Source organism: Eubalaena glacialis, chromosome 4 (genome assembly GCF_028564815.1).
Source record: "Eubalaena glacialis isolate mEubGla1 chromosome 4, mEubGla1.1.hap2.+ XY, whole genome shotgun sequence".
Lineage (NCBI taxonomy): Eukaryota > Metazoa > Chordata > Mammalia > Artiodactyla > Balaenidae > Eubalaena > Eubalaena glacialis.
Window position 1 is genome coordinate 127747999 of NC_083719.1, and position 19173 is coordinate 127767171.

Consider the following 19173-nt stretch of genomic DNA (forward strand, 5'->3'; position numbering starts at 1 on the left):
ACTGGGGGACAGTTCATTCATTCATCAATCTACCTATTCAATCATTCATTCAACAAATATCTACTGAGTTCCTACCAGGCCCTGATCTAGGCCCTAAGGATACAATTTGCTAGCTCAGGGGACCAGTGATTCACTCAGCATTTCCAGGTGACTTTGGTGTGTGCATATGTATGTGTATTGTACATGTGCAAGGCCTTCTGTTTGCAAGGGCCTGCTGCCCGCGCACCTGTCTTCCCTGGGGCCTGGTGCTTTTAGCATCTGTCCCTGGATCCTGTTGCAGCCCAAAATAAGGCTGTGAGCCATGACAAGGCAAGGACAACTCTCATCAGCTGAGGCCAGAGCCGGCGGCAAGGCATACCCAGCTCACTGACGACCGCCTGCACAGACACCGACCACTCAACTCTCAGCTTCCCGACAGAGGTGTTAATCTGAGGGTCTGACACTCCCTCCTGCCCACTGTGGTTCCATCTCTCAGGTACCAGGATTCAAGGGGAGCTCGAGGCGCTGTGGGGAGTGGGCAGTGGGGAGGAGCCAATTCCCTGAGCCCCTTCCCCCAAGCAGAGGAAGGGCCCAAGGGGGTCCGGGGAGGGTGGGGCCTCGTGGAAGCCTGGATCCTGAGTTGGGAAGGGAGGGATTCTAAGCTCTGGGTTACTCTGGGTTAAATGGAGAGGGGGTGGCTAGGATTCAGGGTTGGGGTAGGTAATGGCTCTGCTCAGGACTCCAAGATCTTTCAGCAATAGAGGGAAGCAGGGTCCCTGTCTATAAAATGAGGGGTCCTTCCCAATGTCTGTGAATTTCTGTAAGGAGAGTGTTTGTCAAGAAACAGCTCCGGGGACTGTGGAATCCTAAGTGGTCCCAGTTGGAGCACTGTCCACCAGCTCGTGGGCATCACCCCATATGCATGCATGTGTGCTCATGTTTGCATGCAGTTTTAGGGGGTTCGTGTATGCCCTGAAGCACATCCATGGATACCCATGATCTAGCCCAGTCTCCTTAGGTTACAGGAGAGCTACTTGCTCACAGTTACCGAGGGAGTCAGGGACACCGATTAGAATCCAGGCCGCCCAGCTCAGCGCCCACTGACCCGGGGCTGGGTATGGGCGTGGGGGGCACAGATGGAGGCAGATTGTTTTTCTAAAAGAAGAAATATAGAAAAACCTGGAAGCAAAGCAGAGGGGCACAAGGGTTGGTAAGGCCGTCAGGAGGCTCAAGGACTTTGCCTTCTCTCCTGGGGGGCGAGTTAGGGGATCTGGACTTGGGGCCTGCAGGGCTTCTCTGGGGCTTTGGACCTCATTTTATTTGTAAATCACCTCCAAGATTCCTGGGACATGCCATAAGATGCAAATGGGGGGATGGAGGAAGAGGGAGAGAAGGAGCGAGGGAGAAAAGAACACCATGCAAGTGAGCTGAAGGAGGGGGGGATAGGAAGGGGGCTGATGGTTGTTTTCAGTGTCCTTGGACCAGCCTGCACCCTCAAGCCTCAGAGCCGAGTCCTGAGGACAGGAGGGGCGCACCTTGCAGACCCCAGTGCAGCTTCAGCCTAACCACCCATGCTCCTCTCCCCCTGACTTCAACCTCCAACCTCTTTCAGCCTCTGATTAGCGCTCACTTGAGTCAGTGGACAACAACAGTCAGAGACCCTCGCCTCCCGGTCTCCTAATGTCCCAGAAACTACCCCCAATGAGTGCGTGCTTCCCTAGCGTCAAGGAAGCAGATTTGTGTGACCTTGAGCATCTCCTTTTTCTTCCATGGACCTCAGCCTCTTCTTTCCAGCTCAGACAGCCCTTGCTTGAGACTTTGGGGTGGGCCAAGGCTGCGCAGGCCTGGGGTTGGGTAGACCAAGGATTGGGAGGTCTGGGGAGGAACGGAGGTAACCTGGACCATTTGTAGCAGTCTCTCCTCCACAGGATGATCCCCAAGGAGCAGAAGGGGCCAGTAATGACTACCATGGGGGACCTCACTGAACCAGGTAAGGTTGACCCAGCCCTTGAGCATTCCTCAGATCCCATGCTTTCTTGCTCCCAGGCTGCAGCCACTCAGGCCTGCTGGTCCCAGGTCTGGGCAAACAGGTGTGAGTTCGAGGCCAGCCTGTGGAATCTGCTGCCTGGGCTTGGAAGCTTCCCGAAGCACTGGGAGGGGCCTTGCCCTGATGCCTGCACCCCCAAGAGCTGAGGTTGAGTGCCCTAGATTGGGCTCTGCCCCCACCTAAGTCCTTACCTCAGCCCCAAATGGAGCTCTGAGAGCTCTGGTCCCAGATTCAACCCTAACAATGGCCCAAGCGTCCCACAGATTGCCCCTGCTTGTTTTAACTGGGCGGTCTCCCCGAGCCCCCATGGCAAGAGACAAGGGGTCAGGGGAGAGCGGGTCAGGGGGGCAGGAATAGGCTGCCCGATCTGCCTCAAACCATTTCACTTAAAAGCACATTCATCCAATGCATAAATCATCTAAAATACATGATTATCAGCTTTATAAGACCTCTTGGCATAATTTTGGAGTCTGTTGATTTGGCCTAACTTTAGAGCATTTCAAATATTTTAAAAACAAATTTAGCTAAGTCAGGACTCTCAAACTTTACTGTGAATCGCAATGACATGGCGCTGTTGGTTAAAAATACAGATTCCCAGCATCAACCCCCAGGAATTCTGATTCAGGGGACCTGGGGAGGAGGCCATACATTAGCCTTTTAGACAAGTACCCAGGTGATTCTGATGCAGGTGGGAAGTGAACCAAGCTCTGATAAACCCATGTCTAAGGGCATTGCTGCAGTTTTACCTCCTTCAGTGTTCTAGGAAGTATTTAATCATGTGTATGACTTTATGTGTGAGTCGTACTTTTAACTTGTTTTGTGTGTTCTTGCCTCCTTTTGTTGGTGTCATTTTTTTTTTTTATTCCATGATTTTCTGTGCTGAAATACACAAGCTTTGTAAGGTACCGATGCTCTAACTAGAAGAATTAGGCAATGCATTTTCTCTTCTCTTGTCTAAGTAATTAATTAGTTACAGACCCCCAAATACTGACACACAACATTTATGCCAGACTGGAAATACGTGAATTGTTGACGATTGCTAGGGTATTAATTAAGGACAATTTTGAAACTAAAGAAAAGTAGAAAGGAAAAAATCTCATGGTGTCACCACCGAAAGATAGCCATTGTAAAATAATAATAATAATAAAACACTTACCGTTATTGTGTGCTCACTATGTCTCAGACACTGTGCTAAGAGCATTTGTACCTTTCGTTACATATATAACCCTCACAACAACTCTGTAAGTTAGATACGATCACACCCATCTTGCAGATGAGAAAACAGGGGTCAGAGAAGCTAGGAAGTCACATATATAGTAGGTGGTAGAACTGAGATTTGACCCCAGAGCTCTGTCTCCAAAACTGCTCCTTTACCACATGGTTATATAAATAAAACATTCATTTTATAGAATATTCAGACAAAGCAGACATGAATGACTTTGAATGTGAAAGTTCCTCATAACAAAACCATCTGGAGAGAACCATTGTTAACAGTTTTGTGTAAATCCTTCTTCTGTTCATATATAAACGTATTTATATAAACACACACACGGGCTAAATACTATACACTGTGTTTGTCATCTTAAATTTTTTTCACTTAGCGGCACACCACAGACTTCTTTCCATCCTAGTATGACTTATCTCACCCCTCCCCTCCCCTTGCTCCCCCAGCATATAAGATATTATATATATTTATACACACACATCCCCTAAGGGAGGCCATGAAGCCTCAGCCCAGGTTGGGACCCTTAGGAGTAGAGCCTGAGGATTCCCAAACAAGTGACTTGTTGAGCTCGCACTCCTAGGGGAAGGGAAGTGACAAAAGCACAATCCAGCAGAGGAAACTGCTAAGTAAGGACGTGGGCTCCAAAGCATAAATTAATTGCCCTACAGAATTCATCTCATCTTCAGCAAGGGGACTGTTGCAGCTTCTACTCACCGGGGCAGTTCTCTGTGGAGGTGGCAGTTGTGAGCTGTTAGTCACTGATAAAGGGCATCTGGGCAGCATGCACCGCAAGATTGATTCCCAGTTTTCACAATTCGAAAACTCACTGCAGTAAACATCCTTGTATGTATATCTTCAGGCATGTTTATTCAACTTTTCTGCCCGAGGACGAATGCCTAGAAGTGGAATTGCTTAGTCAAATAGGTTTTACCTATAGCTTTTTTTTTTTTTTTAAATATTAAGCTCAGTTCATCTGAACAGCATTTGAGAATATGATGCCAGGGGACTTTTATTATGTATTTAGGTATAAATGGTCTTTCATCTGTTTAAGTATGCAGTACATTTTCTTGTTCAAAAACAGAAAAAAAGCAAACAATTTCCAGCCCTCCTCCTTCCGAGGTCCCCAAATTGTTACTGCCAATATTTGGCATATCTCCTTGCAGATTTTTCAATGCATACATAAACATGTGCTTATTTTTTAAAATATATGAGTGGGATCTTAGAATACAGATTCTTCTGAAATTTCCTTTTTTCCCCCTTTTAATCTACAGTGGATTTCTTTCTGATCCTAACATGTAGAAGGTGCTGTCTCTATATTTGCTGAAAGAATGAAAGAAACATCAGCCCCCTTTTTTTAAAAGGCCATTTAGGATTCCATTGAATGGGAAGAATCACAGCACCTGAATGGCCCTCAGTGTTGCCTGGTGACCACATCACCCATCCCTGACCCATTCACTCTCCCCTACTGTTCTCTGAGATAACTTTAGCAACCTCTCTTCTCAAACCTCCAATACCTCCTCCCTCACCTTCATTCTCAGCTAATGACCTTGCTTCTTTTTTTTTTTTTAAACATCTTTATTGGAGTATAATTGCTTTACAATGGTGTGTTAGTTTCTGCTTTATAACAAAGTGAATCAGTTATACATATACATATGTTACCATATCTCTTCCCTCTTGCATCTCCCTCCCTCCCACCCTCCCTATCCCACCCCTCTAGGTGGTCACAAAGCACCGAGCTGATCTCCCAGTGCTATGCGGCTGCTTCCCACTAGCTATCTATTTTACATTAGTGTATATATGTCTATGCCACTCTCTCACCCTGTCACATCTTACCCCTCCCCCTCCCCATATCCTCAAGTCCATTCTCTAGTAGGTCTGTGTCTTTATTCCCGTCTTGCCACTAGGTTCTTCATGACCTTTATTTTCCCTTAGATTCCATATATATGTGTTAGCATACTGTATTTGTTTTTCTCTTTCTGACTTACTTCACTCTGTATGACAGACTCTAACTCCATCCACCTCACTACAAATACCTCCATTTCATTTCTTTTTATGGCTGAGTAATATTCCATTGAATATATGTGCCACATCTTCTTTATCCATTCATCCGATGATGGACACTTAGGTTGCTTCCATGTCCTGGCTTTTGTAAATAGAGCTGCAATGAACAGTTTGGTACATGACTCTTTTTGAATTATGGTTTTCTCAGGGTATATGCCCAGTAGTGGGATTGCTGGGTCGTATGGTAGTTCTATTTTTAGTTTTTTAAGGAACCTCCATACTGTTCTCCATAGTGGCTGTATCAATTTACATTCCCACCAACAGTGCAAGAGTGTTCCCTTTTCTCCACACCCTCTCCAGCATTTATTGTTTCTAGATTCTTTCATGATGGCCATTCTGACCGGCGTGAGATGATATCTCATTGTAGTTTTGATTTGCATTTCTCTTCTTATTTCACCGAGAAAAGTAAAGTGGCCAAAAGAGAACTTCTGCAAGCTCCCGCCTCCACATCTGTCCACTTGTTCGCATCTGTGTCCCTGTTCTTGGTTTTCCTTCCTGATATGATAGATGAACTCTCCTTGCCCTGTGTGAAGCCAACCCTTCTTGCTGGGCACTGAACACCCTCCCTGCCCTCTCTCCTGCTCAAGCCATTCCTTCAGTAATTCTCCCCTCTCTTTATTGCATTGTCAGATTTTCTCATCAGCTAACAAACATGCTATTGTTCCTCCCTCTTTAAAAACAAGCAAGCAAGTAAGCAAACCAACAAGCAAGTAAACCACTCTTGCTTCCACAGCTGCCCCCAGCCATGGTCCTTCAGACCACACCTCCTCAAGCCGCTGTCTATACTTCCTTCCTCTCTTTCTCTCTTTTTCACATTTTATTAAACCAACTTACACACACACACACACACACACACACACACAAAAGTTGAGAGTGCAAATCCCTGTGGCCCTCCTTTTATTCCTGGGGTCCGGAGCAAATCCCAAAGAGCATGTCATTTCATCCCCCAAATACTTCACAGAAAGTAATAAAAAGGACATTTCCTTACATGCCACAAAGATATTAACACACTGAACAAAATTAAATGTTGATTTAATACTATCTAATAACCAGTCCTATAGTCAACTTCCTCCAATTTTCTAGTTTGTTAATGGGGATCCAAATAAGAGCCACTTTTTAACTGAGGTAGCATTGGTTCATATTTAACGTTATATATTGATAGTTTCATGTGTACAAAATTATGTTTCTACTTCTGTATACACTACAGCATGCTCACCACCAAAAATTTAGTTTCTATCCTTCATCATACAGTTGATCCCCTTTACCCATTTCACCCTCCCCCGCGACCCCCATTCCCTTCTGGGAACCACTACTCTGTTTTCTGTATCTGCATGTTTGTTGATGTTTGGTTTGGTTTGATCATTTATTTTGGTTTATGTTTGTTTGTTTTTATATTCCGCATATAAGTGAAATCATATGGCATTTGTCTTTCTCTATCTGACTTATTTCACTTAGCATAATAACTGTACCCTCAAGGGCCCTTGTTTTTATTTGGTAGCTATGTCTCTTAAATCTCCTTTAATCTAAAACACTGTCCCCCCCTCTCCTTTTTTTCCATGTCATTCACTCCTTTGAAGACACCGGGCCACCTGCCCTCTAGAACGTCCCACATCTTAGATTTGGCTCATTGCTTCCTCGTGATGTGGTTTAACTCTGTCCTCTTCTCTTGAACCCTGTCCAATAAGGCTTTCACTCCTAAATACTCCACAGGAACTGCTTTTGCGGAGATTGCCAATAATAACACCATGTTACTAAATACAATGGTCAGTTTTCAGCCCTCCTCTTACTTGACATATCAGCAACATTTGACTCCATTGATCAGTCCTTCCTCCTTGATACACTTTCATCATTTGGTTCTAGGACACCACAGTCTTTAGATTTCCTCCTAACTTGCCGGGTGTTTTCTCCCAGGCTCCAGGGCTGGGGCTTATCTCCTCAGTCTAAATGTTGGAGCCCCCGGGGCTCGGTCTTTGGATCTCTTTATCCATTCTCATATCCTTGGTGATCTCACCTAGCCTCCAGGCTCCAAATACCATTTAGAGAGCTGGAATATGAACCTATGTGTGTCTGACTGTAGAGATGACAACTCTGCCCGTGCTGCCCATACATATCCCTCTCCTACCAACGTCTTCACCATGCTGACACTCCTTTCTTCCAAAAGTCTTCCCTTGTGGCGCCAACATAAAAGTATGTGTTTTGCTGGTGGGGAAAGCACCAAGGATATGGATGGGCCACCAAACTACTAAGGACGGTCATCAGCCCTGGAATCCGTCTACATGGCTATAATGACTGGTCCTAACTATGAGAAAAGAAATAAATGGGACAGCCTTCATTAAAAAACAACAACAGCAAATACCGTTTCTACTTCCTGATGCCCCAGTTTTTATGTTCAGGTCAGTTTTCTCCCATGAACACTAGACTCATATATCCAGCGCCCTCCTCGGCATCTCCGCTGGGATGCCTACAAGGCTCTTCAAACGTTATGCTCAGTTTTGGAGACAATTAGGGGAGTTTGAATATGGACTAGGCATTATATTAAAAAAAAAATTCATTCACTTGGAAAGGTGGAGATCTTTAACTGATAAAAGCGAGTTACAAAGCAGCTGTGCTGTGATTTCATTTTGGTTAAAAAGTCACATATGAATACATAGTCAATGAAAAAGACAGGAAAGGATATACACTAAGGTGTTAGTAGTGGCAACCTCTGGATGGTAGAAAATGGTGGTTTTTTTTTCTTTTATGTCTATATTTTCTAACTTTCTTCAATGCACATATATGCTGTTTTTATAATAATAAAAAGGCTATTTTAACATTAAAAGAAGACATGTCTAGAACAGAATGACTGGTCTTTCCTCACACCTCCTCCTCCTCCAGCCTTCCCATCTCAGAGAGCGGCTACTCCATCCTCCCAGCGGCTCAGGCCAGAAACCTTGCCTTTACCTCCCACACCTCTCTCTCTCTCTCTCGCTCTCTCTCTCTCTCTCTCTGTCTGTCTCTCTCTCTGTCTCTCACATCCCACACCCGTGGCCTACCTTTAAAAGATACCTAGAATCTGATCATTACTCACTACCTCCACCACTATGGGCAAAGAGCTGCATGGGAAACGCATGGAATAAATATACCCGGCCAAAGAACATCTGAAATGATGCTCAATTTCACTGAGTGTCAAACACATGCTAATTAAACTCGGAGGAGTCATTTCCACCCATTGGGTGGGCAAAGATTCCTAAGAATAATGACACCCAGGGTCAGCAAGTGTGGGGAGAAATCAGCCCTCACATACACAGCAGACGGTGCTGTGCTGAGGTCCCCTTAGAGGCAGCGACCTGGAGTGCCCTGAGGGTTTGGTGGTAAGAGCTCCCTCTGGCCTCTCTGGGCAGTCCCTTTGCTGGACCTGGGCAAGAAGCTGAAGGTGCCCCAGGACTTGATGCTGGAAGAGCTATCACTGCGTAACAACCGAGGATCCCTCCTCTTCCATAAGAGACAGCGCCGCGTGCAGAAATTCACCTTTGAGTTTGCATCCAGCCCGCGTGCGGTGAGTAAGCCTCCACTGTGTTCACAGGGAAACTGAGGCCCAGAGAGGGCCAATCGTTAGCCTAGAGCCAAACAATGAGCCAGATAGGACCTCTGCCCTCTATGGGGGGGTCCCTCAAGTTCCAGCTGGGGATGGCTGTGATATCGCCATCAGATTGACCTCTGCCTTGCTAGGTGATCCTAGAAAAGGGTTAGCTCTTTAGGCACCTTTCCCCAGATACAATACATAAAGTGGATTGGACAGGATGACCCATGGAGTGAAGGGACTCTGGCTCCTACAAAAAGTGCAGAAGAATAGTCAGGTGCTCTGGGCTGAATTTGCAGCAAGCAGGATTTAGATTAGACTTGAGCTTGATCTAAGATGGAAAATGCAGAATGCCGTCCTCTTCTTCCCACTGGAAGAAGGCAAAGGCCACGAGATAGTCAGCTGGTAGAGAAAGGAGGCAAGAATGGCTTGTCCTCCAGCTTCAAAAAGGTGGCAGGCAGTTTCAGGTACTTCTAATGAACTTAGGGGCCTTTCATCCTACTCCACTCAATTTCTGGATGAAACAGGAGATGATGAGAGGGATCCATGTGGCAGAATAATAAAAATGACAAAACACTTACCTTTGCTACGTGCTTATGACGGTACTAGCTAAGCAGTTTGCATGCATCCTCTCATTTAATGATCAGAGAGTGATATTATCATCATCATCTCCACTTTACAGAGAAGGAAACTGTGGCTCAGAGAGGTTAAGTATTATATGCCCAGGGTCAATACTATAATAGCAACTAACGTATATAAGAGCACTTCTCTGTTCCAGGGTTTAGCGCTCTATTAACTCATCCTCCCCCCAAAACATCCCTGGGAGGTGGGCTCTAGGATTATGACCTCCCACCACCCCCTGCCTTTTTGTAGTGGAGGGAGAACCCTGGCCTCTTGCCCCACTGGGCCTTCCTGTGGTTTATTTGCCCCTCGCCTCCCCCCAGCTCGTGGCAGGAAGCGCCAAGGAGAAGGTGACTGGAACAGCGGAACCTGGGATGGTGAGCGTGCACAGAGACCCCGAAGTGGCGGAAGCCTGCGGGAAGGGGCCAGGCAGCTCAGATTCCCCGGTCCACCACCTCTGAGCTCCCCCCACTGTGCCTAGGTTGCCAACAGCTCCGAGGGGCAGAACTACCACTCTGAGCTCCACATCTTCCCGACCTCAGGGCCTGGGGCCCCTGAGGATGCCCAGCCCACAGCCGCCCGGCCAGTGAGTGCCCACAGCCCCAGTGCCCTGGCGCCAGGTAAGTGGCCTGCCCGCGTCCCAGGACCAGGGGACGTAGCATGGGCGAGCTCCACGGTGGGGCAGGAAGAGCATCCAGAGAGCGTCTAGTCCACCTCCTTCCCAACACACACACACACACACACACACACACACACACACACACACACACACACACTCACCCCACTCCAAAGACCCAACACAAGCCCAGAGTAGCGCAGCAATGCGCCAAGGTCACAGAGCGAGCCAGGGTCTGAGGCAAGACTAGAGTCTGCGCCCCAACTCGCAATTCCACTGCTCCATCCTCCTTGTTTCCAGGGATGGGGAAGGGTCCTCTTTGCTGGAGCAACTTTAGCATCACATTCCACCCCCTCCCCCAACTCCCCTTTCCTAGCCCCCCAAAACAGTGTCTGCAGCGGGGCGTGGGGGGCAAGGTTAAAAGGAACCCAGGCGTCCCGCTCTCCCGCCTCCCACGTGCCATGCTCCACCCCTAGGCTATGCTGAGCCACTGAAGGGCGTCCCTCCCGAGAAGTTCAACCACACGGCCATCCCCAAGGGCTACAGCTGCCCGTGGAAGGAGTTCGTCAGCTACCGGGACGACCTGGGCGAAGGCGGAAGTCACACCCACAGCCTGTTGGAGTATCGAAATTTCAACAAGTAAGACCAGGCGGGCTGCTTAGGGAGAGACCTGGAGGGAGGATGCACTGGAGCCAGTCACAACCACAGCAGTAGCTGCATCTCCTGAGCACTTGCTACATGCCAGGCTCTACCCCCAACGCCTTATATACATTTATTGAGCCCCTGCTAAAACTCAGTAGAGCTCTTGCCTTAACACAACTAACTAGTGCTCAATAAATGTACAGGGAGTAAATGGGTGAATGTGGCACACATCTTGCTGGATACTCCTCCACAACAGGGTGGGGCAGGTGCTACAGTTTTTCCTATTCTGCTGGAGAAGAGGATTATCAACAATCTGCCCAAAATCACAAAGCAAGGAAGCAGTGGCAGGGCTGGGATCCAAGTCTGGTTTTGTCTGACTCCAGAGTCCAGTTGCTTACTCTCCATCACTGCTGTGTGCCATCTGCTTGATGGACATCAAGGTGTGAGTCCTTCCCTGGGTGGGGGCCCCAGATCTCACCAGTCCTAGGCCAGCTCAGCGTTTTCCTCACTTTCATCAGTGGTCTGGAAGAGGCCTAGAAAGTGATCTTGAGGCTGTACCACTGTGGGGAGTAGCAGTGAAATGTTGGACACCAGAGGTGAGAGCCACAAAGGAGTGGCTCATAGTGTTTAGCACGTGGGCCCTCGACAAGGGCTTAATGCAATATCCACCCCTGGCTGTGTGACCTTGGGCAAGTGGCTTAACCTCGCTGGGCCTCCCTTTCCCCACCTGTAAAATGAGACTGTTATAGTACCTGCTTCATAAGATGGTCGTGAGGATGGCATGAGAGGCCTTAGGCAAAATTTCTGGCAAGTGATAAGCTCTCAATAAATGGTAGCTGCCATTATTATTATTATTATTTACAGGTTGAAATGATGGCTGGAAAAGCCAACAGGGGAGAACTTAAAAGGGATAGATTTAACATCCTGCCCTGGGGGCCTGAAAACAAATCACAGCAGTCAGGACAGGAGCTTGGCAGGAAGGCAGGCTTTGGGCTGGGGGATGCATTTCAACTGCATTTCAATTGGCTTCCTTACTCTGCTGCTATTTGTGAAAAATGCTCCTCTGGCTTGGGCTGGATTAAGTGAGAAAGTGGAGGGTCCACAGAGAGGAGGCCACGGTCCAGCTCTTCTGGCACCTGCTCAGACCACACGTGGAGACTGTGTCTGTCTTGCTAGGCCTGGAGACCAAGCCCTCTGAGGAAGGGCTGAAGGAACTGGGGGTGATGGGCCTTGAGAAGAGACTGCTCAGGAGGGATGCGACTGCCCTCAAACAGCTGAGAGCCAGGGAGGACCATGATGGGAAGAATGGGCCCAACAGGCCTCATGTGAATCACAAGCCACTGGCAGACATTTTGGGGTTTCCTGCCAGGCAGGACTGTGCTGTTTCTCCTCCTGGGGCCCTCAGACCCCGCCTGTCCAGCTATTTAAAACCCTCAGCTGACATTCAGTGCTAGCAGCCAGCTTCCAGGCTGGCCATTGCAGGTTGAAGCCCCATCCATCTCATGCCTCAGCTCTGACAGGCTGAGGCATGTTCCCACCAAAATAAGGAGGGTCTTAGGGACCCCTGAGCCCAGACCCCTCCTGGGACAGAAGAAGCAACTGAGGCAGAGAGAGAAGGAACTGTAGCGTTGGTGGCCAAGATGTGCTCAGGATCCAGGACTCTGGGCTCCTGATCAAGGGCCCAACCGTGAGGCCTGCTTGACTTGGAAACAGCCCAGCCCGTTCCTGCGGGGCCTGGCTGTTGCCATCGCAGCTGTGGTGGTCCAGGCAGAAACACTGTCCTGGCTGGAACCCAGGCCCTGGCCCAGGGTTTGCCTTTTTACCCCAGAGCAGGCGTTCCCCTCTCTCCATTGGTCCCAGGCTGCAGGGAAAACACTACATGAGCAATGCTTTTTATTCTCTTAAAATTAAAAAATAGTTTGAAAATCATGTATTTATATTATCTTTAAAGAAAACCCTAGGTCACTTCAAATAAAGGTAGGGCCCCTTTGTTCCCCATCCTCCAATCCCAGCTCCCTTCCCAAAGGTAACACTGTTGTCAGGTTGGTATGTATGTTTTCAGAACATTCTCTACAAGAGAATATTCTCTACAAGCAGCTACATACCTATGGGGATGTAGCATTGTTTGGTGTGCATGTGTGTGTGTGTGTTTTGCTACTTTGTATTTCATCCTGTAACTTGCTTGCTTTTTTCACTCAACGTTATTATGCTTTTGCAGTCTCCTCTTTCTAATACCTATATCTCTTTTCATTCCTTTTAAGTTGCTATATAGTACTCTGCCATGTGAATATACTATATTTATCTTATCCATTCCTCTGCCAGTGGGCATATGGCTTGTTTCTGGTCTGTCACTAATCGCTGCTCATATCTGCTTCCTTGTGCATGAGCTTCCCTAAGCCATATGCTTACAGGTAGAGTTGCTGGTTGACAGAATTTGCACATTTTCAGGTTTAAAAGATCCTGCCAAATTGCCCTCCAAGGGAGCGACACCAATTTACTCTCCAACCAGCAGTATATGAGTGAGACTTCGCCCCACCGCCTCACTAACTTTGCCCCATTACCAAATCATTTATCCTTGCCAGTCTTATGGGTGAGAAATGGCATGTCTCTGTGGTAATCTGTAGTCTCTGATTCTCAGTGTTCTTTCTAACCCTCCTTCCTCTCTCCAGTCTGTGATATATTGTTTTAAGGGGAGATGACAAGAGGAGGGAAAAACTCTATTCCAATTCTACTCCCTTCTAGACCTTCCTTAACAGGAACGTAGAGTTTTGCCAGGACAAGCCAGTTCTCACTGAAAACCTCACTCCTATTTCAAAGCAAGAAGCCATCCCCACTAGGGGCAGATTTGAGAATGGGCAGAGCTGGAGAAACCTGTTAAAGACAGTACAAAACCTTGCTGAGTAGCAGGGAAACTGAGGCCCAGAGAGAGGAGGGGAGGGGGCTGCACGTGGTGACCCACAGGTCTGTTCTGCCACCCTTTCCCACACTGCCTTCCCCTCCTGCTGCTCTTCTCTCCCCAGGACACCAGTGCCCTTTGGAGGACGCCTGGTGGGGGAAACCATTCCGAGGGCAGGCACCCTCTTCGTCCCGGAGCTCACCAGTGGCTTGGAACTCCTCCGCCTCAGACCCAGCTTCAACAGAGTGGCCCAGGGCTGGGTCTGCAACCTCCCAGAGTCTGAGGAGCTGTAGCCCCAGCCCCTTCAATTCCCCCATCGCAGAGGGCGGGTAACACCTGGAGCCAAGACTTGTGGACAGCACTTCACAGTTTACAAAGGGCCATCACACACAAATGGCCTCAAAGGTCACAAAGTTCAGCAGTTCCCAAATGTGGTGTGCTTCAAAATTACCTGGAGGTGTTTTAATACAGATTTCTGGCCCGTCCCAAACCTGCAGCATCAGAATCTCCTGAGTGGAGGGTCTCTATTAGTAACTAGTACTCCCAGCTGATTCCAGGAAAACTCGTCCCCGGTTTGTATCTTTAGGAATCCAAACCACCAATGACTTCACGTCCAAGCCTCCACTCTTTCCTGCTCCTGTAGTCTAGCTTACACTGCCCCAATGACAGGGAGCTCACTAGCCGCCTATTTACCTGTGAATCACTCTGATAATTAGATTTTCCTTTTACTGAGACACAGATGGTCTTTATTTATGCTGTTAACATTTACTAAGCAGCAACTGTGTGCTAGCCGCTGTGCCAGCTCCAGGGAGAGGGTGTGGTAAGTAAGCCCAGGCCCTAGCCTAGGGAGGAAAACACAGTAGAGAAGACAGATTTGTAAAGCAGGAAGTCATCTTAATTTTCCCTAAAGCACGCTAATTGACAACTGAGGAACAAAGTGCCAGTGAAGCAGAGGAGGGGTTCTCTAACCCTGGGTGTGGGGTGGGATTCTGGGAAGCTTCCCAGAGGATTCGAGTGGGGCCTCAGAGGAGTGTCAGTCCAACAAGGGAAGGGGGTGTGATGGGGAGAGTGTGATGGGGAGGGCATTCCTGGCAAGCGCACAGCGAGTGCAAAGGTGCAGAACTGTCATGGGGGCAGGTGTTGTGGAGAAGGGAGATGGCAATGTCAGAGGAGTCGGTGACTCCTCAGGGGCCCAGAGTGGGGTGGGCTGCACTAAGGAGATGGGGAGGTTCTTAGGCTGGAGAGCGAGGGGTCTCGCTGGTTGCTGTGTGGAGCACAGACTGGACAGGAGTACAGCTGGACGCCAGGATCCTTGAAGGAACAAGGCCTGGACTAGGGAGGCGGCCATGGGGTCAGAAAGAAGGGGCAGCGCTCGGCACCTCACAGGACAGGTGCAGAGTAGGGTGCTTACAAGGACGACTCCTTTCCAGCCCCTTCCACTCACCGTTTAGAGCAGGCGCCAGGGTAGATCTTGTCCTAGTCCCCACCAGGAGTTTCCCGGCCTGTATGCTGGCTCGTTAGGAAGAGAAGGGAAAGGAACGCCTCACTGCAGGTGGTGGTGATGATGATGATTATGGCTGCTTTTTATTGGGTGCCTCAGTGCTTGGGCTGGTAGTAGGTTCTCTCCATATCCCATTTCTAATTTTCAGTACAACCTTGAGACAAAGGTATTGTCCCGTTTTACAGATGTGGATATCCAAGCTCAAAAGGGGGAAGTGACTTGTCCAGGGACAAGTGGGCATCTGTCCGATTCCAGTGGATGTTTCCTATCACCCCACTGGGCGGCCAAGCCCATTCACTCTGGAATCACCTAGTCATGGTGCCCTGCTTTAGAGTTTAGAGGTTAAGAGTACAGGCTGGGGGTCAGACTGGATGGGGTGGGTTCTAATGCCACCGCTGGCTGTGTGAACTCAAGTCACTTCTCACCTGTGGGCTTCTAATTCTCTACCTGTAAGATGAGGACGAGAGTAGAAGCCCCTGCATAGAGTTTTGTGGGCATAGTGACGGACACATACCTAATAAGCACTCAATCATTATCAGATTCCATGCGGCTACTACTCTTGGCTGATAAGATGTTCCTGCAGTGAGTCACCTTGAGAAGCAGGCTCATGGAAATGTCACTGTGGGTCAGTAAAGCTGAAACCTGAAGGAAAGCCTCTGATCACTGCAGGGCTCTGTTGGACATGACTCACCTCCTTCCCCGCTGCTTCCCTCTGTCTCCGCCCTGGCGCCCTCTCCTGGGGAGATGAGAAGGCCGGGAATCTAGCTGGTTCCCAGGTGCACCGGATAGTGGTTGCATTTTCCTTTTGCTCTGGAGTTTCACTCTGCCCCACACAGTTTCAAGGGGCCAACAGCTGACCCAGATTTGCTTGCAGTTGATGTGTTGGCTTGAATTTGGGGGCTGCCATTTAAAGTCATGTTTCCAAGAACTGAAAGCCAACCATTAAAGTTTCTGAAACACAGAAGAGAGGATTTGGTCTGCCTTGGGTTGGCTCTGCTGTGCTCTGCGGGTAATGGCAGCCACCAGGGACAGAAGAGGAGAGACTGGTAGGGAGCCTGCTGCACCCCAAAGTAAATTCTCATTCCTTCCTTATTCTGATGTGACTTTTGCTGATGTTGTTTAAAAAAAAAAAAAAAGCCTACTGTAAAAATAAATAAATGAAGAAGTAAAATGTGAAGGTATCTGCCCACATAGCTCCTCCCATGCACATACATAGACCTTCCCACTCTCCTGCATTCTGCCCCATTCCCATATAGCAGAGGTAACCAGTGGTAATAGTTTGGTCACTCTAGAATTCTAGACTTATTTGAATAAACATTTACATGTATATAGATGCATAAATACAAAGATATGTCTTTCTTTTAATGGGATCATACAGTATTTGTTGTTCTGTATTTTGCTTCTTTATTCAACAAGTAAAATTTTGATCCTGAAAAAGCAGGTCATTAACCATTCATGTAATTTGGGGGCCTAGTAGGCCCTTCATATAAACTCTATGCTTTGGCCTGTTTTTGTTCTTTACATGAATGAAATCAGACCGTGACATGGAAATGAAAAGGGCTGAGAATAGCCCAAACATTGGGAAACCTGACACTAGACATGGCAGCAGTGAACATGAATGAACTACAGTTACATACAACAATATGGATGTATCTCAGAAACAAAATGGTGAGCAAAGGAAGGCACATATACAAACATATGTTTACTGATGCAAGGAGGTGTTGAATATAAAAGTCAGGATGGTGGTACTTTGGAGGAAGAAAGGTTTGTGATTGTGAAGGGACATAATAAAATGCTTCTGGGGAAAGCTGGACAATTTCTATTTCTAGATCTGCGTGATTGTTACACAGATATTCACTTTAAAATATTTAATTTAGTTGTGCTTCTGTGTTTATGCACTTTTTCTGTACATGAGTTACATTTTACCAAGACAATCCCTCCTTTTAAAAAAGTTAATGGGGGACTTCCCTGGTGGTACAGTGGTTAAGAATCCGCCTGCCAATGCAGGGGACACAGGTTCGATCCCTGGTCCGGGAAGACCCAACATGCCACGGAGCAACTAAGCCCATGCGCCACCACTACTGAGACTGCACTCTAGAGCTTGCGAGCCACAACTGCTGAGCCCATGTGCCACAACTGCTGAGGCCCACGTGCTTGGAGCCTGTGCTCCGCAACAAGAGTAGCCACCGCAATGAGAAGCCCACTCACCATAACGAAGAGTAGCCCCCCTCTCCGCAACTGGAGAAGGCCCGTGTGCAGCAATGAAGACCCAACACAGCCAAAAATAAATAAATGAATGAATTTTTTTTTTAAAGTATACAAATAACAGGGACTTCCCTAGTGGCACAGTGGTTGGGAATCTGCCTGCCAATGCAGGGGACACGAGTTCGATCCCTGGTGCAGGAAGATCCCACATGCCGCAGAGCAGTTAAGCCCGTGCGCCACAACTACTGAGCCTGCGCTCTAGAGCCCGCGAGCCACAACTACTGAAGCCTGTGCGCCTAGAGCCTGTGCTCCACAACAAGAGAAGCCACCGCAATGAGAAGCCCGCGCACTGCAACGAAGAGTAGCCCCCGCTCGCCGCAACTAGCCCCACACACAGCAACAGACCCAATGCAGCCAAAAATAAATAAAAAATAAATAAATTTATTTTTAAAAAAGTATACAAATAACAAATGCTGGAGAGGGTGTGGAGAAAAGGGAACCCTCCTACACTATTGGTGGGAATATAAGTTGGTGCAGTCACTGTGGAGAACAGTATGGAGGTTCCTCAGAAAACTAAAACTAGAGTTACCATATGATCCAGCAATCCCACTCCTGAGCATATATCTGGACAGAACTGTAATTCAAAAAGATACATGCACCCCAATGTTCATAGCAGCTCTATTCACAATAGCCAAGACATGGGAACAACCTAAATGTCCATTGACAGACGAATGGATAAAGAAGATGTAGTACATATATACAATGGAATACTACTCAGCCATAAAAAAGAGTGAAATAATGCCATGTGCAGCAATATGGATGCAACTAGAGATTATCATACTAAATGAAGTAAGTCAGAAAGAGAAAGACAAATACTGTATGATATCACTTGTATGTGGAATCTAAAATATGGCACAAATGAACTTATCTACGAAACAGAAACAGACTCACAGACGTAGAGAACAGACTTGTAGTTACCAAGGTGGGGGGGGATGGACTGGGAGTTTGGGGTTAGTGGATGTAAACTATTACATATAGAATGGATAAATAACAAGGTCCTACTGTACAGCACAGGGAACTATAGTCAATATCCTGGGATAAACCATAATGGAAAAGAATATAAAAAAGAATGTATATATGTATATAACTGAGTCACTTTGCTGTACATCAGAAATTAACACATTATAAATCAACTATACTTGAATAAAAATAAATTTAAAAAATCACCATTACTCAGTACAAAAATGGGTTTCTGCTTTTTTTTTGTGATCAGATCTGATTACACCTTTTATGAGAGTAACACTAGCTGCTGTTACAGACAGATCCCCAAGTCTCAATGGCTTACTGTAACAAAAATTCCTCTTGTCACAATGCTCTCCTTGAAGCAGTGATAAAGTAACCCAGGCTCCTTCCATTGTGTGACTCTGCCGTCTTCCAGGGATCATCCTCCTGTACATTCAGCCAGCAGATGGGGAAAGAGCTCATAGGACTGGATGGGTGAGATGTTTTTTACAGTGCTCTGGGAATGGCAAAGTTTACTTTTCACCAAGTGTACCCCTGGCTGTATGCCCTAGAGAAGGAAATGGAGTTTGGTAAGCACCTAAGAGTTTTTGCCAAAAGCTAATTGCTCATAATTCTGATTTCCATAAGAAAGACTAATCAAGCATCTATTCTATACTTCAATTTATGTTGGTTTATGCTTTAAAAAAAAATACACATCCACAGCCAGGTAGTGCACAGAATTTAGAATCTCTTTCTCAAAAAGGCAAGAATACGCAAATTGGATAGTCATATTTACACGTGTATATAAATATGTATAGA

At 47.2% G+C, this 19173-nt stretch overlaps 1 protein-coding gene across 1 annotated transcript; it reads left to right on the forward strand.

Annotated features, from left to right (window-relative positions):
* Positions 1-1908: 1908 nt before the first annotated feature.
* Positions 1909-13939, forward strand: MYOZ3 (myozenin 3). The gene is made up of 6 exons (XM_061188340.1): positions 1909-1969; positions 8693-8847; positions 9816-9875; positions 9974-10112; positions 10585-10747; positions 13771-13939. The coding sequence occupies exons 1-6, from the start codon at positions 1909-1911 to the stop codon at positions 13937-13939; spliced, it is 747 nt and encodes a 248-aa protein (XP_061044323.1).
* Positions 13940-19173: the final 5234 nt, after the last annotated feature.